Source organism: Aethina tumida, chromosome 4 (genome assembly GCF_024364675.1).
Source record: "Aethina tumida isolate Nest 87 chromosome 4, icAetTumi1.1, whole genome shotgun sequence".
Classification (NCBI taxonomy): Eukaryota; Metazoa; Arthropoda; class Insecta; order Coleoptera; family Nitidulidae; genus Aethina; species Aethina tumida.
In genome coordinates this window covers 18,832,955-18,860,186 of record NC_065438.1, presented here as the reverse complement: position 1 = coordinate 18,860,186, position 27,232 = coordinate 18,832,955, and the positions used below count along the sequence as shown (strand labels likewise).

General features: G+C 34.8%; 6 protein-coding genes across 9 annotated transcripts in view; 5 read left to right on the top strand and 1 right to left on the bottom strand.

Moving 5' to 3' along the window:
* Positions 1-3,713, top strand: part of LOC109601473 (insulin-like growth factor-binding protein complex acid labile subunit) — a 32,066-nt gene extending 28,353 nt beyond the window's left edge. For both annotated transcript variants that reach the window (XM_049966967.1, XM_020017719.2), the window contains one exon: positions 598-3,713. In XM_049966967.1, the coding sequence (XP_049822924.1) occupies positions 598-2,097 (1,500 nt within the window). In that variant the 3' untranslated portion in view covers positions 2,098-3,713. The remainder of the gene's footprint in view (positions 1-597) is intronic.
* Positions 3,714-4,454: 741 nt separating this feature from the next.
* LOC109601468 (mitochondrial fission 1 protein-like) lies at positions 4,455-5,627 on the top strand. The gene is made up of 3 exons (XM_020017715.2): positions 4,455-4,590; positions 4,710-4,968; positions 5,024-5,627. The coding sequence occupies exons 1-3, from the start codon at positions 4,546-4,548 to the stop codon at positions 5,173-5,175; spliced, it is 456 nt and encodes a 151-aa protein (XP_019873274.1). The 5' UTR covers positions 4,455-4,545; the 3' UTR covers positions 5,176-5,627.
* A 342-nt stretch (positions 5,628-5,969) lies between these two features.
* Positions 5,970-7,027, top strand: LOC109601472 (mitochondrial fission 1 protein-like). 2 transcript variants are annotated; one of them, XR_007547918.1, is made up of 4 exons: positions 5,970-6,139; positions 6,240-6,498; positions 6,557-6,772; positions 6,923-7,027. XR_007547918.1 is itself a non-coding variant. In XM_020017718.2 (3 exons), exons 1-3 carry the CDS (start codon positions 6,095-6,097, stop codon positions 6,709-6,711), a joined length of 459 nt encoding a protein of 152 aa, XP_019873277.1. In that variant the 5' UTR covers positions 5,976-6,094; the 3' UTR covers positions 6,712-6,893. The 2 variants fall into 2 exon arrangements, 1 of the variants encoding a protein (XP_019873277.1); XM_020017718.2 differs by lacking the exon at positions 6,923-7,027 and having other exon boundaries at positions 5,976-6,139; positions 6,557-6,893.
* On the top strand, positions 6,959-7,904 carry LOC109606996 (mitochondrial fission 1 protein-like). Its single transcript, XM_020023517.2, has 3 exons — positions 6,959-7,036; positions 7,127-7,385; positions 7,442-7,904. Exons 1-3 carry the CDS (start codon positions 7,007-7,009, stop codon positions 7,582-7,584), a joined length of 432 nt encoding a protein of 143 aa, XP_019879076.2. The 5' UTR covers positions 6,959-7,006; the 3' UTR covers positions 7,585-7,904.
* A 1,235-nt stretch (positions 7,905-9,139) lies between these two features.
* LOC109604383 (testis-specific serine/threonine-protein kinase 1) lies at positions 9,140-10,622 on the top strand. The gene is made up of 3 exons (XM_020020907.2): positions 9,140-9,838; positions 10,056-10,421; positions 10,477-10,622. Exons 1-3 carry the CDS (start codon positions 9,232-9,234, stop codon positions 10,524-10,526), a joined length of 1,023 nt encoding a protein of 340 aa, XP_019876466.1. The 5' UTR covers positions 9,140-9,231; the 3' UTR covers positions 10,527-10,622.
* Positions 10,623-14,718: 4,096 nt separating this feature from the next.
* LOC109604381 (ras-related and estrogen-regulated growth inhibitor-like protein) lies at positions 14,719-25,810 on the bottom strand. Of its 2 annotated transcripts, none has more exons than XM_020020904.2 (5): positions 25,596-25,810; positions 23,586-23,664; positions 23,187-23,243; positions 16,670-16,926; positions 14,719-15,771 (listed from the first exon to the last, which is right to left on the bottom strand). In XM_020020904.2, the coding sequence occupies exons 1-5, from the start codon at positions 25,623-25,625 to the stop codon at positions 15,454-15,456; spliced, it is 741 nt and encodes a 246-aa protein (XP_019876463.1). In that variant the 5' UTR covers positions 25,626-25,810; the 3' UTR covers positions 14,719-15,453. The 2 variants fall into 2 exon arrangements, with proteins under 2 accessions (XP_019876463.1, XP_019876464.1); XM_020020905.2 differs by having other exon boundaries at positions 25,648-25,809.
* Positions 25,811-27,232: the final 1,422 nt, after the last annotated feature.

Here is a 27,232-nt window from a genome sequence, read left to right as displayed (position 1 = left end):
CCTCCTAGTCTAATATTTCCGTATCGACTGCTTCCCATTCATATATCTTAATGTGGCTTTTGCTCTTTTTACGGCCGTCCCACCTACACGTCAGCCCCGCTCTCGCATTTATCCATTTTATACGTTTTTTTGTGAGTGCAGCCAGTTTGCTCACAATTCACCAAAAAAAACTAAAAGAAAACGTTATCAATTGACTGTTGGCTTTTCTCTTTGTCGCTTTTCAGTCATACTGCAGCTAATTCGAGTACATCGAGTTAACTGAGGTGGAACACAAAAAAAGTCAGTCTTGACAATATTCAAACAACAATAAATCGACCTAAAAATATAAGGGCTGTTTTGCTGCAGCACGAGGCAAATAAACAATGCATTGAACCTACGTGAATTTAATAAAAACAATTTGCTGTGCTATATAATTATTCATGAACATAATTTATTAATGGTTACGGCACAACTCCAACAAAAGTTCGATAAAACACAAAATAATAAATTAGCATTCAATTTTAATTAAACATCACTTTAGCGGGCTTCAATATTGAATAGTTAATCCACCTCAATATTTCATCTGGTCATTAACGTTACCGTTTCTTTTTGTTACAGATGATTCACCTGCTGGTGTTCACGTTGCTGGTCTCGACGGCCACAGCCCTCCCCTGTCCGGGCGGCTGCACCTGCAACGATGAAACCTACGTGGTGACCTGCGAAAGGGGCAAGCTGGACGTGATCCCCATAACCCTGAACCCCGCCATCCAGAGGCTGGTCCTCAAGAACAACAAGATCAAAACGGTGGACGCCGCCTTCCAGTTCTACAGGGACCTGCAGTACGTCGACCTATCCAACAACCATCTGGTGAACATACCCACCAAGAGCTTCATCAACCAGGTCAAGCTGCAGGAGCTGCACCTGAACAAGAACAAACTCTCCTCCATCAACAACAACACCTTCCAAGGGCTGAAATCGTTGACGGTTCTCAATTTGAGGGAGAACTTCCTGGAGGAGCTGCCCCGCGGGCTGTTTTCGATTTTGCCCAAGCTGGAGGAGCTCAACCTGGGCCAGAACAGGATATCCAAAATCGACGCTTACGCGTTCGAGGGACTGATGGCGTTGAGGGTCTTGTACTTGGACGATAACCAGCTGACGTCCGTGCCCACGCCTTCGTTCAGCGTGCTGGGCAGCCTGGCCGAGCTGCACGTCGGTCTAAACGCCTTCTCCACACTGCCCGACGACGCGTTCAAGGGCCTCGAGAAGCTGTCCGTCTTGGATCTGAGCAGCGCCGGACTGTCGAACATCAGTCAGAACGCGTTCAGAGGGCTGAACGGTTTGCGGGTGCTCAATTTGGCCGACAACAAGCTGCAACACATCCCGACGCCGCAGCTGTCGCATCTGTCGCGGCTGGAGGAATTGATGATCGGCCAGAACGAGTACACGGTCATAGAGAAGGACGCGTTCAAGGGGCTCACGAACTTGCGAAAGTTGGACGTGACCAGCGCGACGGAACTTCAGGCGGTCGAAAAAGGCGCGTTCACGTCGAACTTGAACATCGAGACCATCAATTTCGTGAGCAATAAGAAGTTGGATTCCATCGAGGACGGCGCCCTTGTGGGATTGCCGAACTTGAAACACCTGATATTGAAGGAGAACGCCCTGAAGTCGTTGTCGGAGGCGATGGTGTCGTACAGTGAGCTGCACTCGTTCGAACTCACTGATAATTTGATTCATTGCGACTGTCAGCTGTTGTTCCTGAGCAATTTGATGTCGGTGAAGATGAAGAACATGACGGTGCAATGCGCCACGCCTTTGCAGCTGAAGGACAGGCCGTTGAGGAGTTTGACCGCCGACGATTTGGGATGTTCCTTCACGGACCCTAGACAGCAAGCCATCTTGGTTACTTTGTGTGTTAGTGCCATCATCCTGCTGGGTGGGTTGGGGCTTTTTCTTTTTCGTTACCGGCAACGGGTTCGTGAGGCTCTTAAGGACTACAAGTGGAATAAGCGAGCCATTAGTAGGAAGGAGCACGAATACCAGAAGACTTTCTCCGACGATGATTATATTATGCGCACTCAACATAATATCAAACCTATACCGGTGACGGAATTGTAGCTAGAACTTAGCGCGCCACCCTCTGGGGTGTTCTGTCTAGACGGAGAGGGACGGCGTGCTAGGGCTCCAAGGGGCCAAGGGGGCACACTTCCCGCCACCGGGTTTACCTACATGACCGGAGATTCGTGCAGGGCCCACTCAATGAGGGCCCTGAACGACACCAGGAACGGATTGCCGCGATGCCACAGGGACATCTACCAGCACTAATACGCCCCCCAACAGTGCGAGTGCGATCCTGCATGCAATAACTATTTTGAATCCATTCCACGATGTGATTTTTACGAAATATAGAGACTGTACAGTAGCCGCTAAGTATATTTTTCTCGCTGTCATGGATATTATTAAACTATCAATGGTGCGATTGACGACGATTGCTTGGGAGATCTGCAATACACCGTTTCGATTGATCCTAAAAAAACCAGTGATTGACGAGATCGTACTTAATGAAAGCTCGTACTTGTCCTTAATTGACTGAATTTTTTGAAGGACTTTTTCTGGAGATACCAGAGTCCAGCCCAGCCAAAACATAAACGGCGTTTATGACTTGGCTGGATTGAAAAGGGTCGCTTCCTGTTTGTTCTTGAATTATTGTGATAAAACTGTCTGATGTATGCAGATTTCTCGTTAATCGTCTCACACACTCACAAATATAAATATATATGAAAAACGTATAAGTCGTATTTAGGGTATTGTATAAATCAAGATTTTGAGTGATTTATATTTTATATCTGTTGCGTAGTCGCAGTGTAATCCAAGCGATTGGCACACCTGTCCCATGCGGCCTTCGGTGCTGGAAATCTCTTGCGTTATAATGCGACGTACCTGTCATAAAAAAAGAGTGATGTTGACGTGTAAATAAAGTATATAAACAAATTTGTGATATTTTATGACTGCATATGTAGGTTCCGTGTTGTAAACTCGAACTAGACCGGGACATTACTCCCAATAGATTTCCATGTTTGTGTTCGATATTGTTTCTGTAAACATTTTGTTCCGGATCTGGTTCTGTTAAGCCGGGCCTAAATTTGAAGTTATACAGATAACACTCTATACGATCTTTTTATGAGATTTTGCATTTTCAAAATTGTTTTGAAAATGCTTAAATCGCTGTATATACATGCAATATTTCTATACATATTTGTATATATTTTAAACTGACAAAAAAAGTGTAGAAAGTATTTATTATAATTTTTTTAAATGTACGAGAGGTATTTAAGAAATATTGCATTCCGAATGGGTACTTTATCAAGTACGGGTGTGAGTGAGGACACTGCATTTTATAACTTAATTGTAACAAACTTAGTTTTGTTGGAATTAAGATTGCTTAATGTAGATTTGTTATTTGTTTCGATATTTTATTAATTCTTTCGTAAAAAAACTGTATTATTTGTTTTTGTTTTTTTGGTATTTATTTTAAAATTTTGTGTAATGAAGCAGCTGAACACAATTCATGAAACTAGTCATAGTAAATTATTATAGAATGTGAGAATGTTTATTTTGTATTATGTGTGTAAAAATTATAAGTGCATTTTATATTGTAAATAATATAGTGTTTTGTACATATTGACTTTATCTTAACTATCATACTTATTTACAATAAACTACTTCGGATCTTATGTTGGACTTTTATTTATTTACATACACACTACTAATCGAAGTTTTGTCTTAATAAAATAAAATAAAATAGATAAGATCTAATGATTAAGTAGATATGTTGAATATTTCCTATTAGTTCTGAAAAAAGAGAATTCTGTGTAAAACACTGTTGTCCCCTATACACGAAACGTCAAACTAGAATAATGAAAGCTGTAACATTAACAGGAACCTGTAATAATAAATTACATGTATTCAATAGTTATGAGTATTTCTTGTGGGTGACGTCAATGTTTAGAAAAAGAATTTAATTATTTGAATATTCCAATGTGTCACTCTTATAAAATTAACAATTTACCTCCTTCCCTATATCCAGTAAGTTTCAAATCAGTTTTTAGAAAGATCCTATTGGATTTTGAATTTTTACATGTTGCCCTCTATATATTAAACGGAAAACTACCAACATAACACGAATTAATAATAGGAATCTGTACTATATAAAATATGCTTCTTTAATTATTTAGCATATTTTCCGTCGTGAATCATAAAATGATTCAAAATAGTTACTAACATAATATATTTAAAAAATAATGAATGGTTTAAAAATTATTTCCACATAATAAACAACAATAAAAATTTCTATTATGTAAAGTTACCATTTTGTTGTGCCATCTGTTGGGAAAGACACCAACGTTGCGTTTGCCAAGTTAGAAAATCGGTTTCGATTTTTCTAGAATCCAACTAAGAATTTCCATTAAAAAATGTAGATGGCGATTAAATTTAGACGTTTACATATCCATAATTGTGTTTTGATAAATTCGTACTTTTGATCGCACAGTCACAGTATTTTAAACAATGGCAGATATATTAGATGAAACCGTAGAAGCCGAAGAGTTAAAGGTAAATAAATTTATATGTTTACTATGGACTTCGGATAATTACACAACAATATTTATTTAATGAAAAAAAACCGGTGAGTCACAGCCTATATTGATTAATTGCAACATTGTTTTTTCTAGAAATTCGAAAAAATCTACCACGAACAACTTTACAAAAACGATGTTACATCAAAGGCACAATTTGAATACGGCTGGTGTCTGGTGAGGAGCAAATATAAGGCTGACATACAGAAGGGCATCATCCTTCTTGAGGAGCTCTACAGAACTGATGAGGAAGGGCAAAGGGATTATCTATATTATCTTGCAGTGGGAAACGCCAGACTAAAGGAATACTCTAAAGCACTGAGCTATGTTAGATCATTTTTGTCAGTTGAACCAGGTAAGTCACAACATTTCTATCACACAATGATGCATCAAAGTATCTTTTGCTTTAGGTAATCAACAGGTTCAAAGTTTGCACCAAACTATCAAGAAGAGGATGGAGAAGGATGGACTGAAGGGCATGGCAATGGCTGGTGGTGTTGCTTTGGCTGTGGGCGCTATTGTAGGAGTAGGAATGGCACTGGCCAGCAAAAGCAAACCCTAGTCTTCCCCAGGCAGCTAATTTTTTTTGTCAGTTTTGGCATTTAATGTCTAAAGTCGAATTTTATAAATGATTTTATTATTTATTTGTTTAAATGTAGATGAGTTCTGATACTTTTAACTGTTTTGTATATATATGTTGTTTTTATTGTGGTTACCACTTTTCTACATTTCGCCCTGGATGCAGCGTTTTAAATAAAAAATAGTTGTTGCTATTATGGTAAACATTGTGATTTATTAATTCCTTAGGTTTAAAATAATTGTATTAGTTTTATAAGCTGTTATCCAAAATATTAAGTTAAATATTGTCTGACATAATACATATCTATTATTTTTCCACCCTTGTTATACAGTGCTAAGAACTGCGCATAGAGTCTGATCATTTATATAACACTAATATATTTTACTAAGCTACAGGTGTTAGTTTTTCAGTCAATAAAAATTCGTATAAGCAGATGTGTTGTGAATTATTAATTAATTTTCCTTCTTATGTCTTATCATCCAGACAACAAATAAACCAAACATTGAACCACATTTTATCACACAATTACATGAATATATCTTTTACTTTAGGTAACCAACAGATTCACTGCAATAAACCATCAAGATGGGAATGAAGGAGGATGGTTTGTAAGCTATTGTAGGAGTAGGAATGGCTCTTGTAAGAAGAAAGAAACGCCAGTATTTCTAATTTACCTAAATTTTTGTCAATTTGGCATTTAATGCCAAAAGTCCATTTTTACAAGTGATTTATTTATTTTCATAAATATATAATGTAATTAATGTTATTCCTCCTTACCTCTGTTATCTTATCATCTTGATAACAAATAAGCCAAACATAGTCACCTTATTGAATCCTTGAGTTATATCTTGCATTTTTTAAGATTCTTAATTTTGGTCGCACAGTCACAGTATTTTAACTAATGGCAGATATATTAGACGAAACTGTCGAAGCCGAAGAGTTAAAGGTAAATCAATTTTTCCATATCCATTGACTTTGGATAATTACACAATAACATTTATTTAATAAAATTTACACATTGATTAATTAAAACGTTGTTATTCTAGAAATTCGAAAAAATCTATCACGAACAAATTTTTAAAAATGATGTTACATCAAAGGCACAATTTGAATATAGCTGGTGTCTGGTGAGGAGCAAATATAAGGCTGACATAGAAAAAGGCATCCACCTTCTTGAGGAGCTCTACAGAACTGATGAGAAAGGACAGAGGGATTATCTATATTATCTTGCTGTGGGGAACGCCAGACTCAAAGAATACTCCAAAGCACTGAGTTATGTGAATTTATTTTTGTCAGTTGAACCAGGTAAATCACCACTTTTTGTCACACAGTGAAGATTACATCAATATATCTTTTGTTTTAGGTAACCAACAGGTTCAGAGTTTGCAACAAACCATCAAGAATAAAATGAAGGAGGATGGCCTGAAGGGCATGGCAATGGTTGGTGGCGTTGCTTTGGCTGTAGGCACTATTGTAGGAGTAGGAATGGCTCTTTCCAAGAAAAAGAAACGCTACTAGTCCTTCTCATTTATCTAAATTTTTCAATTTGGTATCTAATGTCTAAAGTCGAATTTTACAGGTGACTTTACTCTTTATGTGCTTAAATACATAATATAATTAATGTTCATAAATTTTCCTCCCTATGTCTATTATCTTATCATTTAGATAACAAATAAATCAAAGACAATCACATTATTGGATCCTTCAGTTTTATTGTGCATCTTTTAAGGTGTAAGCGGCGATTCATTTCAGACGTTTACACATCCTTAAATTTATTTTGGCATTTGATCCCACTGTCACAATATTTTAACCAATGGCAGATATATTAGCCGAAGAGCTAAAGGTAAGTCAATTTTTCCATATCCATTGACATTTATTTAATAGAAACGGTAATTTACAGTCCATATTGATTAATTAAAACTTTGTTATCTAGAAATTGGAAAAAATCTATCAAGAACAACTTTTCAAAAACGATGTTACATCAAAGGCACAATTTGAGTACGGCTGGTCTCTAGTAAGAAGCAAGTATAAGGCTGACATAGAAAAAGGCGCCAACCTTTTTGAGGAGCTCTACAAAACTGATAAAGAAGGACAAAGGAATTATCTATATTATCTTGCTGTAGGAAACGCCAGACTTAGAGAATATTCCAAAGCACTGGGTTATGTGGGCTTATTTTTGTCAGTTGAACCAGGTAAGTCACCACATTTTACATTTTTGAAGATTACATCAATATATATTTTGCTTTAGATAACCAACAGGTTCGGAGTTTGCAAGAAACCATCAAGAAAAGAATGAAGGAGGATGGCCTGACGGGTATGGCTATAATTAGTGGTGTTGCTTTGGTTGTAGGCGCTATTATAAGAATAGGAATGGCTTTTGCCCAACGATAGTCTTCCTCAATCATATAAATATGTCAAAGTTTACAAGTGATTTTACTATATATTTGTTTAAATGTATACAGGATTTGTTACTTTTAACTGTTTTGTAAATATGTTGTCTTTTTATTGGGGTTACCACTTTTTTCTACATTTTACCTGGATATAGTGTTTTAAATGAAAAACAGTAGTGTTAGTTTTTTAGTCAATAAGCAGATGTCCTGTGAATTTTTATTACCTTATCATCTAGACGACAAATAAATCTTTCAAAAATATTCTCTTTGTTGAATTCATGAGTTCTATTTGCAATTTTGATTAAAAGATGTAGATGGCGATTGTTTTTTGTAGAAATTTGAAAAAATCTGATACGAACAGAGACATAATTGGATTAGAGATGGTGTTTAGTAAGAAGCAAATATAAAGGCATGATCCTTCTTGATGAAATCTATAGAACTGATGAGGAAGGACAAAGGGATATTGGCACTGAAATATATTTTACTTATCAAAGTGTATTTATTAATTTTTCTTCCTATGTCATTTTATCGCTTGGAGAACAAATAAATGTGAAATTTATGTGGAGAATTTACAAAATGTAAAAGCAGATTTGAAATTGTGAATGATTCATTGTGTAATATCCGTTGGTCAATGTATTTTCGCATTGTTGAATCCTTGAGTTATGTTTGAGCAGTTGTATCAAATGGTCTCTTAATATTTATTGAAAAGTAAACAAAACAAAGAGCTTTGTCGAATCCGTCCGTATAAATTTTTGAGTCTCCGAAGATCCCAGATATATTTAGATGTTTATAGTCCGACCTAAATTTCTGAAATCCAATAAAAATACGATCTCTCAGCAACTATTTAATAATTTCAAATGGATACGAGCGTTTTGCCGAGTGAAATGTACCGCTGTATTTATTACCGGCAATAAATTGCCAACATTCGTAATCCTTGACCTTATGGCAAACTCCTTATCCCCATACTGTGTGTGACACATGTGTAAACGAATATTCTTGAAAGGCATTTTTTCTTATTTATTTTGCGAGTTCAACGACTCACAAATTGATAAATGGATCGAACGTGGCAAGTTCCCTTTTCAATTTCCCTTTCGGATTTTCCTTTATTCGTTCGAAAATCCAAAATTAGTGAGTTAACATTACGAACTTATTTATAGATGATAAATGTGCGTTACATAATATTACAGCATCCGAAAAATGTGGAAGTTGCGCCTTCCTGGTTTGGTGTCAATCAATCATGGAACAACACAATGGAGTACCGTGTGCTCTAAAATTGTTACAGCGCTTGGAACCGATCAGACTGAGATAAGCGACCTAGTTTACATTAATTAGAATTGTCTAGTGTTTCTTAACCCGAGCTTTGTGTAAACAATAATCCGTGTTGGAATTCAAATATGTAATAAATTTTCGATAATCGCTTCGGAATTGTTGGGAAATTGGTTAAATTAGTAAACACAAGCACCACACATTACAGTTCTGTCCGCTGCGTTTCCTATTTATAGTTTTCATAGCGACTGAAACAATATAAAGAGATTATTATCAGTTACAACAGATCTGTCATAGCAGTCACCACATTTTTGACATGCCCATCGAAATTCCAGTTTTATCCCCTTAGGTATGACGAATACCATCGGTAAAGCTCGCCCAGATGGCAAAGGACTTGTTCAACACGCCCTCGGAAGAGCTGACGTTGTCGCAGCGAGGGTACAAGATCTTGAAGAATCTCGGTGAAGGCTCCTACGCCAAAGTCTACCTGGCCGAATACACCGAGACCAAAGCCGACAAGGCGGACAACAAGACGAGAGTTCTGGCGTGCAAAGTGATCGACACCCTGAAAGCTCCAAAGGACTTCGTCAAAAAATTCTTGCCCCGCGAACTGGACATCACCATACGGCTGAACCACCCCCACATCGTGCACGTGCACAGCGTGTTCCAGCGCAAGGCCAAGTACTTCATATTCATGCGTTTCGCCGAAAATGGCGACGTGCTGGAGTACATACTTAAAAAGGGGACGGTCAGTGAGCCGCAGGCCAGGGTGTGGTTCCGACAGTTATCTCTGGCGATGCAGTACCTGCACAACCTGGATATAGCCCACAGGGATTTGAAGTGCGAGAACTGTCTGATCACGGGCAACTTCAATTTGAAACTGGCCGATTTCGGTTTCGCCCGATTCACCAGCGACAAAAACGGCAAACTGATATTGAGCTCCACTTACTGCGGTTCACTGTCCTACGCGCCACCTGAGATTTTGAAGGGTAAGTTGCTATTTAAGTACCACACGAGTGGAAAGTTATGGCACCTACCTGGGAAAAACATTAGTAAAATTTATGTGTTTACGTTTACGTACTGTAAACCAGTTTAATGCCTATAAAAAATTTTAGTATGTAGCAGCCAATATTTGTGTATAAGTTGTTCCCAAGGTTTTGGGTAATACATTAGTTGTTTGGCCATAAAACTTGATTTTATTATTAGGAAGTCCGTACTACCCAAAAATTGGTGACCTCTGGTCCATGGGTATCATATTGTACGTAATGCTGAACAAAGCAATGCCGTTCGATGACAGCAACATAAAAAAGCTGTACGAACAACAGTTGAGCAAAAAATGGGCGTTCAGGTCGAAAGTTGTTGACGGTTTGAGCGATCAAGTCAAGGAGTTTATACCACATTTGCTGGAACCAAACACCAAGACCCGGTACACCATCGAAGATGTTTTGACTTCCCAGTGGATATCGATGGATCCAAGACTGGCGGCCCTTTCGCCTGCCGAAGAACAAGCACTGAAGGCGTCCAAGGAAGGTCGCAAGACCTTCGATCTGTCCAAACCAGTGGAAAGCAAAGGTGTGTTGTTACTTGTAACCTTTATAGACACAAACATAATGTCGTTCCTTTTAAGGTGACAACCTTTTGATTCTCAAACCCAACGACCACAGGGAGTCGTTATAAACAAGAACGTGTTTTGAATGGAGTCCAAAAACATCAGAAATGTACATTCAATTTGTATTTTGTATATAAAAGATGTAAATGCACGTTAGAATGTTATTTTCGTTTTAGTGTATTGATCAAAATCAGGAACAAACTAAATTGTGCCAGCATGAATAACTAGTTTGATGTTCCACTAAACTCAGACTATTTCAATTCGGTACATCAGCCGGGTCAAACTTGTTATGTTTCAATTACACTCTTATTGTTTTAGTTAGCCTGTTGAAATTTAGGTTTATCGATGCTTCATAACAGTTAAATAAAGATGTGTTAAAACAGTTATGATACATTGTGGAACCTTGATGATTACTCTTACAAGACTAATTAAACATGATATTTTTCCAAATATTTGGACAGATTAATTGCGGTTTTAAAATAATCCTTGACCATACGAATGGATAATTAATTCTGTTGTCAGCTTATAAATTTATGGATGGAAGTTTTGTGGCCGTTATTGTTGGTACAAGTGTACTATTGAGGTTTTGGAAGTTATAAATCCAAAGTTGTTAGTTTATGGATTATCGTTTGACATTACTGTAAAAATGTTAATAATATACATATTTTGTGTTTAGATGATCCAGAAATAATTGCCTAAATATTATTAGACCGGGTTTACAAAAAGTCTCAAACAAATAAAATCTGTTTGGGAAGTTTATAGACATTTTAAAATAACAAATTAAATTAAAAAAAAATTAAACACGTCCACAGGCCAACAAATCTTGATATTTCATTCAGTGGACCGGTACCAGATGCCATTGTTTTTTAGTAGTTTACAAAATTTTGAAGGACGAAAAACTTAATGTCTTTTATCTGGTTATAAAATCGGTTAAAACCCGAACTGTTTGTACTAACAATTTTCCGTTCATTATTTTCTTAATTTTTTTTGTATTTACGTCAATCGTTCACGAGCCAAATTACTTTTTATTGTCGTAATAATATGCATATTGACCCGTTAAAAAACTCAATGAACCGACTTTTTATAGTATTTAAACAGTTGGTCAAACCAAATTTAGGGTAATTTGTGTCACGGAATTGGAGAATGGTTCATAAAATTCGTGCTTAAATGTATGTTTTTTTAAGATTTTAATGTCGGTTGTTTGAGGCAAAATAAAAATGTATATCTTTCATTGATGCATTAAAGTAACCATATTTAAATCAGGAGTGTGCCAACTAGACTTGTTGAAATGTCATGTTCATTTTATAACGCTTTAACATATTTTTTGAATGAATCAAAGAGGTTAATTTTTTTAATCGGGAAAAGAGGTTTTTGGTATATGATTTACTTCAATAAATTTTAATATTAAACAGTTGAACTTAAAACTATTCAATAGTGAACCAAAACAATAGTTTTTCTTGGCACTCAAATTTTAATTTCAATTCAATTATTCTCATATTTCCGTAAAATACATTCCTACAACTCAATGTAATAAGAGAAAATATATTCTCGATTAATTGTGACTATTTTTACACTATATTTCACGTGCAATGTTTGAATAAAGTTAAAGTAATTTCCATTCAAAACATTGAAGATGAAAAATATCAAGGTCGTCCTGAAACCTGCACCAACGAAGAAATTAAACAATATCTCGTACGAAATTCTCGTGCAACATGTCATTAAACTGCCATGATTCACCTATTAGAAAATGCTTCTAATAAAGAATTTCATCAAAAAGTTGTACCAATGGATTCTACATAAATTAAGTGGGGTTAACGGAATTGAGCACTTGTCAATTGACAATTCTCTCCTTGCACGCAAAGCAAATGAGACTTTTATTGTATGTCTTGTTAATTGCTTCGAAAAATTGGTTGATAACATTAATTCTCGCCAGTTTGACAATGGATTGAAGCTAGTAAACTTGGTGGAACAATATAAACAAGCATTTTACATGACTAACTATTCATTTTTTGTGATCAAAATGGTGTTTTCAGGTGCAAGAGACACTATATATTTACTTTGTGTTCTAAAATCAGTTTGAAGCTACAGAAAAGACATGTAGCATTCGCAATGCCTTTAGAGAAAATGCTGTAAGTGATGAAGTCATAAGAGTTTGGTTTCATCAGTATAAAAATGACACTTAAGATTAACAAGAATTTGGGCAAAAGGATTTCACATAAAATCAGTGAGATTAACGAAATAGGCATTAAACAATTGACAATTCTCTCCTTGCACGCAAAGCAAATGACATTTTTATTGATTCTATTGTTAATTGCGACAAAAAAAAAGGTTGATTAAGACTATTCTCGTTAATCCGGACAATGAAATGAAGCTGGTAAACTTGGTGGACAATATTTAAAAGAAGTCTGAACCCAAGAAAGATTTTGATGTAAAGTAAAATTACTGGTACTTAACATGTGTATGACACACGAGCACGGTACCACCTTGGTTAGCTATTGGCGTTGCCGATAAGGGTGCCCAGCATTTCCAAAACGTAAAACTTCCTCGTCTTCTGGGTGAATTGCACTGGAAGGTACAGGTTCAGAAAGGTGGTCGAAGGACGAGGAGATCGCCTAGGAGTTTCGGCCACCGACACCTCGTGGAACTGCACTTTGTGTTTGACCGTCAACGTTCTGCCCTCCATCTCCTCGACTTGTAACAATGGAGGCATTTATATAAATATTTTCGTTCGAATTGATTGACGTGTTTTTAGTTTTAGGCCAAATCCTTGAAATAAATAGTTGTTTTCTTATTTTGATAGTGTCATTTCCGACTGCATTAACGGGTTGGTCTATTGTTAGTTAAAATATCATTAAACATCTGTGATATTCTAAATTAATCATAAGTACCTTTTTTCTTCTAAAATTTTAAAAACAAGTTTTATTTAGACAATATTTATTTTTGTAGGTGTCCTACTTGTTCCCAAATTTTGACCACCTATATTGGAACCACATATATTTTAACATTTGTGTATAAAAAATCTATATATAATTTTAAAGATCTTTCTAACTATGCTACGAATTTTTTTCTACATTTTACGTGACAAACTATTCATTTTTTGTGGTCAAAAATGTATTCAATTGCTACAATTCTTCTAAATTTATTTTATGAGTTCTAAAAACAGCTTGATGCAACGGAAAAGATATGTATCATTCGTAATGTGTTTGGAACAGGTGCTGAATCGTAAGATTTTGATTTTGTCAGTTTAAAAGTGGCAATGAATGTACTGAAGATGAACAACGTCAAGGTCGTCCTGAAACCTGTACCAACGAAAAAATTAAACAATATCTGGTGCGAAATCCTCATGCAACATGTTTGGAGGTATGCCAGTCATTAAACTGCCATGATTCAACTATTAGAAAACGTTTCTAACAACTAATTTCATCAAAAAGTTGGACAAACGGTTCCACATAAATTAAGTGAGGTATTAACGAAACGAGGCATTTGATAATTGCCAATACTCTCTTTCCACGCAAAACAAATGAGATTTTTATTGATTGTATTGTTAATTACGACAAAAAGTGGATTGTTTACATTAATTCTTGCCAGTCTGGACAATGGGTAACGTGGTAAACTTGGTGTAATCATATTTGTTTTTATTATGTTATGTGTTTAATGCGTTTGGAGCAGGTGTTATAAGTGATGGAGTCGCAAAATTTTGATTTTGTCTGTTTATAAGTGGTACTGAAACCTGCACCAACGAAGAAATTAAACAATATCTCGTGCGAAATCCTCGTGCAACATGTTTGGAGATATGCCAGTCATTAAACTGACATGATGTAACAGAAAAAAGTTGGACAAATGGTTCCACATAAATTAAGTGAGACTAACGGCATTTGATAATTACCAATACTCTCGTTCCACGCAAAATAAATGAGATTTTAATGATTAAATTGTTAATTGCGACAAAAAATGGGCTGTTTACATTAATTTTCGCCTGTCTGGACAATGGGTAAAGTGGTAAACTTGGTGTAAACATATTTAAAAAAAGTTTAAACTCAAGAAAGATTTTGATGTAACATAAATTACTTTTTATGGTGCCTGATATGTTTATTTTAAGATTTTTTACTTCATTTTAGAATGTATTTTTAGATTAGATTTTTAATTCTCCTTACATTCATTATTCCCTCTTTATTTTAATTATTTTTTCTAATACTTACTGTAGACTCATAAATTGTATATGGGTAAGGGATGTTAGGAAAATGAAATAATACAACAAAATACATATATAATATAAATTTATTTGATGTAACTATGTCTTTGAATGAAGTATCGAAAATGAACTTAAATATTCAAAGACAGTTACTTATCACAGCCTTTTTAGCACACACAATATTATTAAATATTTGGTCTACTATTAACATTAACTTACATAGAGGATGATTTAATGGATAAACACAAATCGGATCTATAATATCACTGAACGTTTTAAAAGAGAAAAATCTCACAATCACAATTTTATATCAATACACTCTTCTGTGTTTATCCATTAAGAGTTACAAATTTTTAAATAGTTTGGCAACATACAATATTGAAAAGGGTATAAAAATTACAACTATTATTAAAGTTAAATTATTACAATTTATAAAATAACACATTCAAGTGCTGTTTTATAAATTATCTTATTGCAAAATATTATAAAACCAAGTAATTTTGGCAAGTCGCCTTATTTTAAACAGTTAATTTCGATACACAGAATATATCAGTGATGTACAATTGTAGTAGTAAATATTTTGCTAAAACGTGCCAACGCACAGACAAATCCCCTCGTCCAACAACAAGAAAAAATTAAACGGAGATCGAAACAATTTTGTAAAATAAAATCGCTCTTCTGCCCAATAATATCATCGTTTCCCATACAACTGAGAAAAATAAAAGTGAGAACCTTCGACCGCGACTGGCGGCCAAAAAACAAGAACAAAATTAACGAGCCTCCTGCTCCTCCTTGGCCGATAGTCAGAGGGACGCGGTGGCGGTGAAGTTCTGCCTCCGTCTGAGCACCCGCGACTTGTACAGGTCGGATTTGTGGCACACGACCACGGTGCCGCCTTGATTGGGGTTGGGTATCACTTTGCTGTTGGCGTTGCCGATGAGGGTGCCCAGCATTTTCGAAACGGAGAACTTCCTCGTCTTCTGGGTGGACTGCACCGAACGGCACAGGTTCAGGATGTGATCGAAGGACGAGTAGATCGCCTGCGAGTTTTCGGCCACCGACACCTCGTGGAACTGCACGTTGTGCTTGACCGCCAACGTTCTGCCCTCCATCTCCTCGACCTGTAACAATGGAGGCATTTATATAAATATTTTCGTTCGAATTGATTGACGTGTTATTAGTTTCGGGCCAGATTCATGGAATAAATAGTTGGTTTCTTAATTTGATCGTTCAGTTTCCGACTCCATTAACCGTTGGTCTATTGATAGTCTGAAGTCGAATGGAAGCACAAAGAGTTTGGCTTGTGGGTGTATTTATGTTTGACATTGCAAGGTAAGCCGATATTGCGAAACCGTGCACTCAAACTGCCAATTTGGAGGCATATTAAGATCTGTCGCGACGCATTATAAATTTCATCCCAACATAATGAACACTCTGGAATTGGAGCAGCGTATTTTAAAATATCGGTGGTTTCGATGTTTATGATAAAATATACACTTCTCAAAATTTAGGTTACCAGACAAACGTGTAGTTTAATTTATTGCAATTTGCCGTCAATACAAACACCTCGACAAGAAGTTATAAAACATCTGTTTAGAATTACAAAAGTTTCGACGATAGATTTGTTTAAATGTAAGAGAATCTACGACGTTACCATTGGATATAATATAATAGTTAGCTACTTATTATTGTCGTTGCTGACACCTTCTGATGTTTATTAAGGTCGAATATTTTATCACATTGTTTTCCTAAAAGCAGCAGATTTACGACCGCCCCAACCCTTACGAAACTCCAAGGAGTTACAAAAAAAGTTCCAAGGTCGCCTGTATATTAACTAGTTTGTCACCAGAGTTCGTCGACCCTCTTCTCTATATTTAACGAAAGCATCTTGTAACTTCAGGAATTCCAAACAGAGCAATTTCACCAGACGTTACCTCACAAGTCTGGATCCAGATTTCGAACGCCTCGTTTTATAATAACACAACTTTGGCAGCAGTGACGGAACAAAAGGACAATTACCTGTCTTAAGTGTTCGAGATCGGCCTTGTTTCCGAGCAGTACAGTGGGTATTTGGGTCCTGAGCTGGAGCACTCTTTGCAGCATGTCGGTGGCCTGTTGGAAGGATGTTCTGCAGGTGATGTCGTAGACGACGACGCAGGCGTCGGCCCAATAGATCGCCTCTTCGGGAAACACTTGCATGTCGCAGCTGCAAACGTCCACGATCTCCACATCGAGGGCCGTATTGTTAATCGTCAGGGTCTGGCGGTAAAGGAGATCTGCAACAAAAAACGGATTGCGTAAGTGGAACGAATGGCCTGTCAATTATCCGACTGGGGATGTTTATGGGAACGTTGAACCGAGGCACGAAAGTTTGGAAAGTCCAATTTAATGCGTTCGCATAAATGAATTATCAGAAAGGCATAAAAAAGTTTCTCTGAGCAACATCTCTATGTGTAATAATGCCAGATTTATTGGGGCTCGCAGCAAGTAAGTTTTCCTGTAATTTCTTCGGAACGTTTTACGAGGTCTTTGACTTTTGAACGGTTTCCCTAATCTTTTGGACAAATTAAACGGCACTTAAGAAAAATTTGTGCGGACGCCGTCATATTTATTGCTTCCCATAAAAATAGAACGGTTGTGGCGTTATTTTAAAGCTCAGCTATGCAGACTGGTGGAGTCTCTTCGGGTCCAAAACATTCTATTGCATCACTCCGAAGTCTAGAATTAAAAATGCGTCTAATACGGCTCGGCTAATGCCAAAGGACGGGGCCGGTATCAATGAACTGAAATAATTCAAAACGGTTCTAGACTGGCTGCCCTTCGCGATGGTGTCCGGGAAGGTTGTTGGGAATTTATTTTAATCTTCCTGGATTATCGCACATATAATTATTGTGCGTGAGTCATCCGGGTGTATTAATAGAAGTGGTTGGGTAAAAAATGTTGTACCGAACATGTTCGATGTGGTTTTTGGCCGGAGGCTTCCTGGTTGAGCGACAAGGAACATTTGCACGGACGGATTTAGGAGAGCAATAATTGGGGTAACTTTCCTTGACCCAATGTAGGCTTCAACGTTTGTCACATTGGATATTTCGGTGCAATTAATCTTTCTCCACCGCTCAAAAACTGTCAATTAAATAAACCAGTCCAGCCCCAATTATTTGACCTAAATATGCGTTTGTTTTGATTTACCTAGCACGTTGGATAGGTGTGTGCCTGTATGTGTACGCGGGACAGTTTCTGTTCTAAATTTACGGCCTGCAGCGATGCCAAATCGTTTTTATTACCAGGTATTAAATTTGAAATCGCATTCCGAAGCCTTCTGTCCGTTTATTCGTTCATTAACCAGGATTTTGTTTGAGCCCGGACTATTTCTAACTTAATCAACGTTCGATCACATGGTTATACACCAGATAAAGGTAAATAAATTTCATCAATCATAATATGTATTGAATATTCAGTTCATTATTTTTTATATAGTAGGAAAATACATAAAAAGTAAAATATAAAAGTTTCAACAGTTAAATATGTAAATTTCAATACTTTTTTATCAAAAATGGATAAACATATAGAATGTATGCGCAGAAGCAATTTCTTTAATTTTTTTAGGCTGCGCAGACTGTTTTGTGCCTTTGTAAAATATAAGTTTTTTCAAATTTTCTTATAAATTTAAACATTTGAAGCAAGTTTAGTCTCTATACTAATTGATTTGGTAAATTTTATCAAAATATTTATTGAATATTCTGTTGATATTTTTTATTTAAGAAAATAATACTTAAAAGGTGAAATATAAAAGTTCCAACAGTTAAATATGTAAATTTGAAGAACATTTTTATTTAAAATGGACAAAGATATAGAAATGTTCTTGAATGTATGCGTAGAAGCAATGTATTTAATAGTTTTGGACTGCGCAGACTGTTTCTGTGTTTTCAATGTTTGTGCCTTTGTAAAATATAAGTTTTTACAATTTTTTTTATAAATTTAAACATTTGAAGCAAATTTAGTCTATATACTAATTTATTTGATAAATTTTATCAAAATATTTATTAAATATTCTGTTGATAATTTTTTATTTAAGAAAATAATACTTAAAAGATGAAATATAAAAGTTCCAACAGTTAAATATGTAAATTTGAAGAACATTTTTATTTAAAATGGACAAAGATATAGAAATGTTCTTGAATGTATGCGCAGAAGCAATTTCTTTAATAGTTTTGGACTGCGCAGAGTGTTACTGTGTTTTAAATGTTTGTGCCTTTGTAAAATATAAGTTTTTTCAAATTTTCTTATAAATTTAAACATTTGAAGCAAGTTTAGTCTATATACTAATTTATTTGATAAATTGTATCAAAATATTTATTAAATATTCTGTTGATAATTTTTTATTTAAGAAAATATTACTTAAAAGGTGAAATATAAAACAGTTAAATATGTAAATTTGAAGAATATTTTTATTTAAAATGGACAAATGTATAGAAACGTCCTTGAATGTATATGCGCAGAAGCAATTTCTTTAATAGTTTTAGACTGCGCAGACTGTTACTGTGTTTTAAATGTTTGTGCCTTTGTAAAATATAAGTTTTTACAAATTTTCTTATAAATTTAAACATTTGAAGCAAGTTTAGTCTATATACTGATTTATTTGGTAAATTTTATCAAAATATTTATTGAATATTCTGTTGATATTTTTTATTTACGAAAATATTACTTAAAAGGTGAAATATAAAAGTTTCAACAGTCAAATATATAAATTTGAATAACATTTTAATTTGAAATGTTCAAATATATAGAAACATACTTGAATGTATGCGCAGAAGCAATTTCTTTAATTGTTTTGGACAGCGCAGACTGTTATTGTGTTTTAAATGTTTGTGCCTTTGTAAAATTTTCTTATATATTTACACATTTGAAGCAAGCTTAGTCTATATACTAATTTATTTTGTAAATTTTATCAAAATATCTATTGAGTATCTTGTTGATATTTGTGTATGTAATAGAAAAATACTTAAAAAATAAAATATGAAAGTTTCAATAGTTATTTCCTGCTCGTTTATTCGTTCATTAACCGGGATTTTGTTTGAGCCCGAACTATTTCTAACTTAATGAACGATCGATCACATGATTGTGCACCAGATCCAGGTAAATAGATTTCGTCAATCAAAGTTGTGTAGGTTTTGTCTGAAATGCTTCCAAAATTACGCACGTGTTCCCTGATTGAAAACATCATTATTTAGAGAAGAATTGGTCCATCAGCGGACACCTGTCGGTGATTGGGCTTAGCCCACGGTTCAGAAACCTTTTAAGTAGTTTGACATGAATTATTTCGACTACACAAATATAAATCGACACGGATAATCAGTCACTTTAAAGTTTAAAAAAATTGAAGTGGACGTCAGTTGTTTTGTTGTCTGCCAAAATTTGCGCACGTTCCCAAACTTCATTAAGTAAATAGTCAAATTTTGTATGCAATTTTGATTTAGTTTTTGTTTGGGTTTCTATTAAAATACCGGCCAATCAAAAGTTATTTCGGGGCAATCTTCAGGTCCGATTACACGGTTTGGGCCAAAATTTGGACGTTCCACCAAAACAACGGACCCGTTTCCCGTTCGAAAAACAGGATGGGTTCGCCGCCACGACTTCCTCGTGCACCGGTGCAGCATCCCCGGCTCTATTATCAAAACACCGACGGCCGTTAATGAAATCGGGAACCTCGACATTCGATGTAGTAAACAATACATCCGATACACGCAGCTCATGACGCACGCAAGATGCGTCAGAATTGTTCGCGGGCCGATTTATTTTTAAAAAGATAATGAATGAACACAAAACTATCCGGCTGAGTGAGATCATCAATCCGAACCTAATTGACTTTCCCCTAATTGGTCACGAGACACTTCTAGTGCATCTCGGGGCTGTTACGCAACGGACGGATCATTGGGCACGATCGAATCGATTTTTATTTATTTTTAAAGAAATATAATTAATGTGTGTCGCACATTTCGGTGCGGAATGTACGAAAACAAACGCGTATAATTAGACCCAGTATTTTGGCTCGTAAAAATATTCGAGGCGTTATGTAAAAAGGCAAGACCGAGTTTGTGAGTTTCGGATTTTATGGGATTTGCGGGGCAAATAAATTCGTCGGTTTGTCAATGTCGACCTTCGCGTTCCGCGAGTGGCGGAGGCAAAACAGAAGCCTTTCAACTGAAAGGAACATGTATACATACAAACACAATATTGGAAATATCTGTTCATTGTTCGACTATTTTCATATCCGGCGCAAAATATTTTCGCATGTAGTTTTGTTGTGATTCTATTGATGAACGATGTGCATCTTCCGTCGGTATTTGTATGCAACTTTCGAGTGAATTTGTTTTATAAATAGCTTATGAAACGACAGATTTTTAACGGCATATAAATTTAACTTTTGTGATTAAAAATAGACGAAAACATAGAAGCTTTGCCGTGCTTTAAATATTTCTACTTCTCTAAAATATTTTCTAATAAGTTTAGACTGTAAATTTTATCAAAAAATCTATTAAATATTCTATCGAGAAGTTTTTATTTAGTAGGAAAATAGATAAAAAGTAGAAAAAAATGTTTTAACAGTTAGATATATCAATTTGAAGACCTTTTTTATTTAAAATGTGCAAAGATATAGAAACGTCCTTGAATGTATGCGCAGAAGCAATTTCTTTAATAATTTTTGACTGTACAGACTGTTACAGTGTTTAAATGTTTGTGTCTTTGTAAAATATAAGTTTTTACAAATTTTCTTATAAATTTAAACATATGAAGTAAGTTTAGTCCATACACTAATTTATTTGGTAAATTTTAACAAAATATTTATTAAATATTCTGTTGATAATTTTTTATTTAAGAAAATAATACTTAAAAGATGAAATATAAAAGTTTCAACAGTTAAATATGTAAATTTGAAGAACATTTTTATTTAAAATGGGCAAAGATATAGAAACGTCATTGAATGTATGCGCAGAAGCAATGTATTTAATAGTTTTGGACTGCGCAGACTGTTACTGTGTTTTAATTGTTTGTGCCTTTGTAAAATATAAGTTTTTACAAATTTTTTTATAAATTTAAAAATTTGAAGCAAGTTTAGTCTATATACTAATTTATTTGGTAAATTGTAACAAAAATATTTATTGCATATTATGTTGATAATTTTTTATTTAAGAAAATAATACTTAAAAGATAAAATATAAAAGTTTCAACAGTTAAATATGTAAATTTGAAGAACATTTTTATTTAAAATGGGCAAAGATATAGAAACGTCCTTGAATGTATGCGCAGAAGCAATGTATTTAATAGTTTTAGACTGCGCAGACTGTTTCTGTGTTTTAAATGTTTGTGCCTTTGTAAAATATAAGTTTTTACAAATTTTTTTCTAAATTTAAACATTTGAAGCAAGTTTAATCTATATACTAATTTATTTGGTAAATTTTATCAAAATATTTATTGAATATTATGTTGATAATTTTTTATTTAAGAAAATAATACTTAAAAGATGAAATATAAAAGTTTCACCAGTTAAATATGTAAATTTGAAGAATATTTTTATTTAAAATGGACAAAGATATAGAAGCGTCCTTGAATGTATGCGCAGAAGCAATTTCTTAAACAGTTTTGGACTGCGCAGACTTTTCCTGTGATTTAAATGTTTGTGCCTTTGTAAAATATGAGTTTTTACAAATTACCTTATAAGTTTAAACAATTGAAGCAAGTTTAGTCTATATACTAATTTATTTTGTAAATGTTGTCAAAATTTTTATTAAATATTCTGTTGATAATTTTTTATTTAAGACTATAATGTTTAAAAGGTGAAATATAAAAGTTTCTACAGTTAAATATATAAATTTGAAGAACATTTTTATTTAAAATGGGCAAAGATATAGAAACGTCCTTGAATGTATGCGCAGAAGCAATTTCTTTAATAGAATTGGACTACGCAGACTATTACTGTGTTTTAAATGTTTGTGCCTTTGTAAAATATGAGTTTTTACAAATTACCTTATAAGTTTAAACAATTGAAGCAAGTTTAGTCTATATACTAATTTATTTTGTAAATGTTGTCAAAATTTTTATTAAATATTCTGTTGATAATTTTTTATTTAAGACTACAATGTTTAAAAGGTGAAATATAAAAGTTTTTACAGTTAAATATATAAATTTGAAGAACATTTTTATTTAAAATGGGCAAAGATATAGAAACGTCCTTGAATGTATGCGCAGAAGCAATTTCTTTAATAGAATTGGACTACGCAGACTATTACTGTGTTTTAAATGTTTGTGCCTTTGTAAAATATAAATGTTTTTTCATGAATTTAAACAATTGAAGGGATTTTAGTCTATATACTAATTTATTTTGTAATTTTGATCAAAATATGTATTGATATTTACTTGATATGTCTATATTTAGACAAAAAAAGTTAAGAATAAAAGTTTCAGATCAGTTTTATCGAAGCCTTTGTGCACGTTTCCATAAATAATGCATATATTACAGGAAAAATCAATTACTTACCGGTGTTGCTCCTGTACTCGCCGATGTATCTTCTGGTCAAGTATCTGACTGTGAGAGCTGAAACAAAGACGATTTTTCAGCAAAACCAAATAAAATTGTGCGTGCGAAAAAAACTAACGCGTTTGTTTGTTTTCGTTGCCTTTTTCGGTAATATAAACAAACACGAATTATTTATAGGTATTTTACTCAGTGTGTGTGGCGGCGTAACTGTTTTCATTTAACCAAAACTACCGATTTATTCTCGGAGAACCGCGAATGATTTATTACGCATTCAAGTTCAATATCGGATTTTAGCTTTTGTTTTTAGTGCATTTCTCGTCGGCGCCTGAAAAACCGTCAGGCGCTGAAAGCAATCTGTAGATATGCGGTTATTAATCGTCCTTTGTGTAGAGTACGTACCTGATTTGCCTACGTTGGATTTTCCTATCACTGCAACACGTACTTTAGGCATGTTATGTTTGTCCTCTGTTTTCATTTTCTGCAACAAACAACGGAATTGTTTAATGGCATTCATAGATAATGGGGAAAGTCAAGTGCCGGTTGTTTTCCCCGGCATAAATCGTTATAATTAACATCAGTTATTCACGTGTTGCGAATTGATTGATTATCCCTCCCCCACCGCGGATTATTTTTAGCGGGATTTTCTGCGGCCCTAATCACCGACACCAATTTCTCGCATACTTTATGCGTTCCGTGGGAATCGTCGCGGTTAATCATGCAGCAAGACCCGGCCCATATATCACCGGCGTTTTACAAACGACTTTTCGGGGAGTTTTGGCAATCCGCCCCGGCATTAATAATATTTCGCTGGCGCCTGTTGTAATCTCGCAAGTCGCAATCGCCACTTGATTCACGACCTATAAAATCGAAAAGGACCCGTTCTTTTTTCTCGAACGGCCGTCTCTCAGGTGTGTTATTGTTATCGTCTGCCAAAATAAGACGGTGCAGATGGTGACTGCGTGATTCCCCCCTGGATTATAAAAATCCGTGAAGGTTGCCGAAGCGCCGCGTATTTTTATAGTGGATTTTTTACACAAAAATAAATGGTCGGCCGACATCCCGTCGCCGTATCGAGTGATTTATTCGATTGTCGACGCACGGGCCGCGTCCAAATACCGATCGGGTGTTTGTTTTATTTTTTTCTAATGCAAATTACGCAACGGGCCGGCGATTTGGGTGCCACCGCTTCCTGATCTTGGGCACCAAGACCGCAGGTTCCAGCGCTTCCGCGTGACTCGCAGGCGACGCTTTATTTCTAAGGACGGCGTCTGCCTCTGGGTTTTTTTTTTGTCTTTGTGTTCCTCGAGTTTTTTGTTCTTGTTCGTTTTGGTTGGAATTCCAAGTTTATTTTCGGTGCACGACGACGCTAGGCGCCAAATAAGCTATGTGGGCGACGGCCGACCAGCCGTGCCGTCGCATCCCGAATTTGCGTTATTAATTCGATAATGGGCCGAATCACACGTTAACAATGCTGAGCGTGACCTTTTTAATGAAATGTAAAATGTCGGATGTCTTCCGGCAAATAAACAACATGTAACTTTGGATAAATGTTGGGGCAACATCGTTTGTTGTTAAATCGTGACCTTTAACTTGTGATAAAGAACGAAAGCACCACAAAGGGATGACGATAGGTCAGAGGTTAAGCATTGTTTGATTAATCGAGCTGATCCACAGGTACGTCGTTACTCAACGGGTTGATGCAACGGAAATTGAAACGGGGGCTTTCAACACTTCGGTCGGATTTTTATTGGGTGATTCAAAACATTGTGAGTTCACGAAAAATCCTATAAAATTCTCGGTAACACCGTTTGGTAGCAGGCCAAGTCAGATTAAACTTGGGTACAAAGTGAGCAAGCCAGAAAACAGCAGGTGTGTGAAATACGTCTTTTAAGTACATTCTTTGGATGCCATAACGTTAATTTTTCTCTCCGTAATGTGCCCGTACGACTTAAATGTCTACAACAAGACAAGAAAATATTTTGCAATGAGGAATTTTAATAACCCCTTGTTTTTGTGTCCAATTTGGGGAAGGAAAATGGTTTTTTGTGAGCTTAAAAATGTGAATTTTAATAATCAGGAATTTAGCAAATTTTAGAAACAAAGAAAAGATTTGTTAAATTCAAATTGAGTAACAAGAGTATTTTATTTAAAAAAACAATTAATTAATCTTTGCTCCTCTAAAAAACAATAAAAAAAATTTCCCAAGTTACATTTGAGAGAAACACCTAAATGATCATAAAAAATGAAAAGATAATACCAGAATACAATAAAGAGAGGACGTAAAAATTTTATTAAGAAACAAAAAAAAAGTTAAGCTCAATTTTACTCCTCCCTTAATTATTGTAGCCAGTCCATCCAAAGGAACTTAAATGAAAAAATTAAAATAAAATAAAATAAATAATAACATACATTTAATTTTCTCGAAATCGTCTCGATCATCTTCGTTGAAAATTGAATTTACCTTCAAGCAGACGGTGAAGAAGTCACTGGTCAACTGACACCACAGTTTTATGCTTAACACAGTCCTTCACAACAATAATAATATATGTATGTATGTGTATTCAATATTAAATCTCACCACGCACTATAGACAACGAACTGGGTTGTTGCAGCTGGACGCGATGACTGAATGGAGCGGCGTCGCGACGCCCGCCGTATATATTAATTCGCGTCGCCATGACGACGGCGTCTCCGTAGTTGAGACCGATGGGATAGATGGCATGTGTCAAGGATTTTCGAGATGCACACACACACACACACACACACAATGATCCTGGCCGGTTCGTCACCAAATGCCAATTGGGGAATCACTTTGTTGTTTTGTTGAGATTGTTTGTTTGGTTGTTGGTTTTGGGCTTTGGAGGATGATTTTAGGTGTCACCAGATGTGGCTGTATTTGAGGAATTTAGATAAGTGGACGAACAATCAGAAACACGGGGATGCACCGAAGGTTGGAACAGGTCTTGAAGTCCAAAAGTTTGCCCTGTTGTCTGGGCAACACAAAAAGTGTTATAAAAAGTTTTGGAATTGATCCACCAGAACAATTCGATGATTCCTCTTGAGTGTTATCATCAGATAAAAATAGGTTTTTGTATATTAGATGCAAAGACTCTTTCTTTATGCTTCTAACTTTTAACTTTTCCTGGGCCAAAAATGTTATTAGTCCATAAATTAACATAATTTTCATTTTTTAATATAAATATGCAGACAAATAAAATAATTTTTCTGAATTTTGATATTTAAGTTGACTAGAAAGTAAAAATGTTTGAACCTCTAAAACTGTTGTTGTAACCTCATCTAATATTTTTATATAGACAACCTTTAAAATCAATATAACTTTATGATTTCAGTAAAAATTAAAATTAAAACACTTAAAAGAGTTTCTAGAATGTAAAACTTGGCATTTAAGTTTCGAAACAGTCACTTGTAGCCTCAACCAATATTTGTATTTAATGATTTAGAAATTGACTCATTTTATTTTTCGCATGGTTGAGTATATATTATTATAAATTGTTTGGCACATAAATTAGAGGAACAAAAATATTAATTGCCTTTCAAAGAAATGTACAATTTGGTAGCTCCATGACTAAAAGCTTTGGCATTTCTTTTTTTGCTCATCATTAATCAATATTTTTATTTTCTTTTACTTATTTTAATATAAATTAATAAATATATTTATTATTTTTATAATAGATATAATAAAAATGCAGACAAATAAAAGAATTTTTAAAATATGTCTCTTAATTTTAACAATTAAATTTAGTTTCTATAAAATCAAAATAATTCTTTCAGTACATAAAATTATTTTTACAACCTCATTTAATATTTTTATATAAACAAACTTTTGTATCAATGTAATGATTTCAGCATAGTTTCTAGAATGTAAAAGCTTGATATTTGACCTATGCTGTAGCCAGCTATAATCTTAACCAAAACTTCTATTTTTTGTTTCAAAAATTGACAAATTTTATTTTCCACATGGTTACTCAACCATTATTATAAAATATTTGGCATTTAAATTAAAGGCAAAAGGTATAATTGCCTTT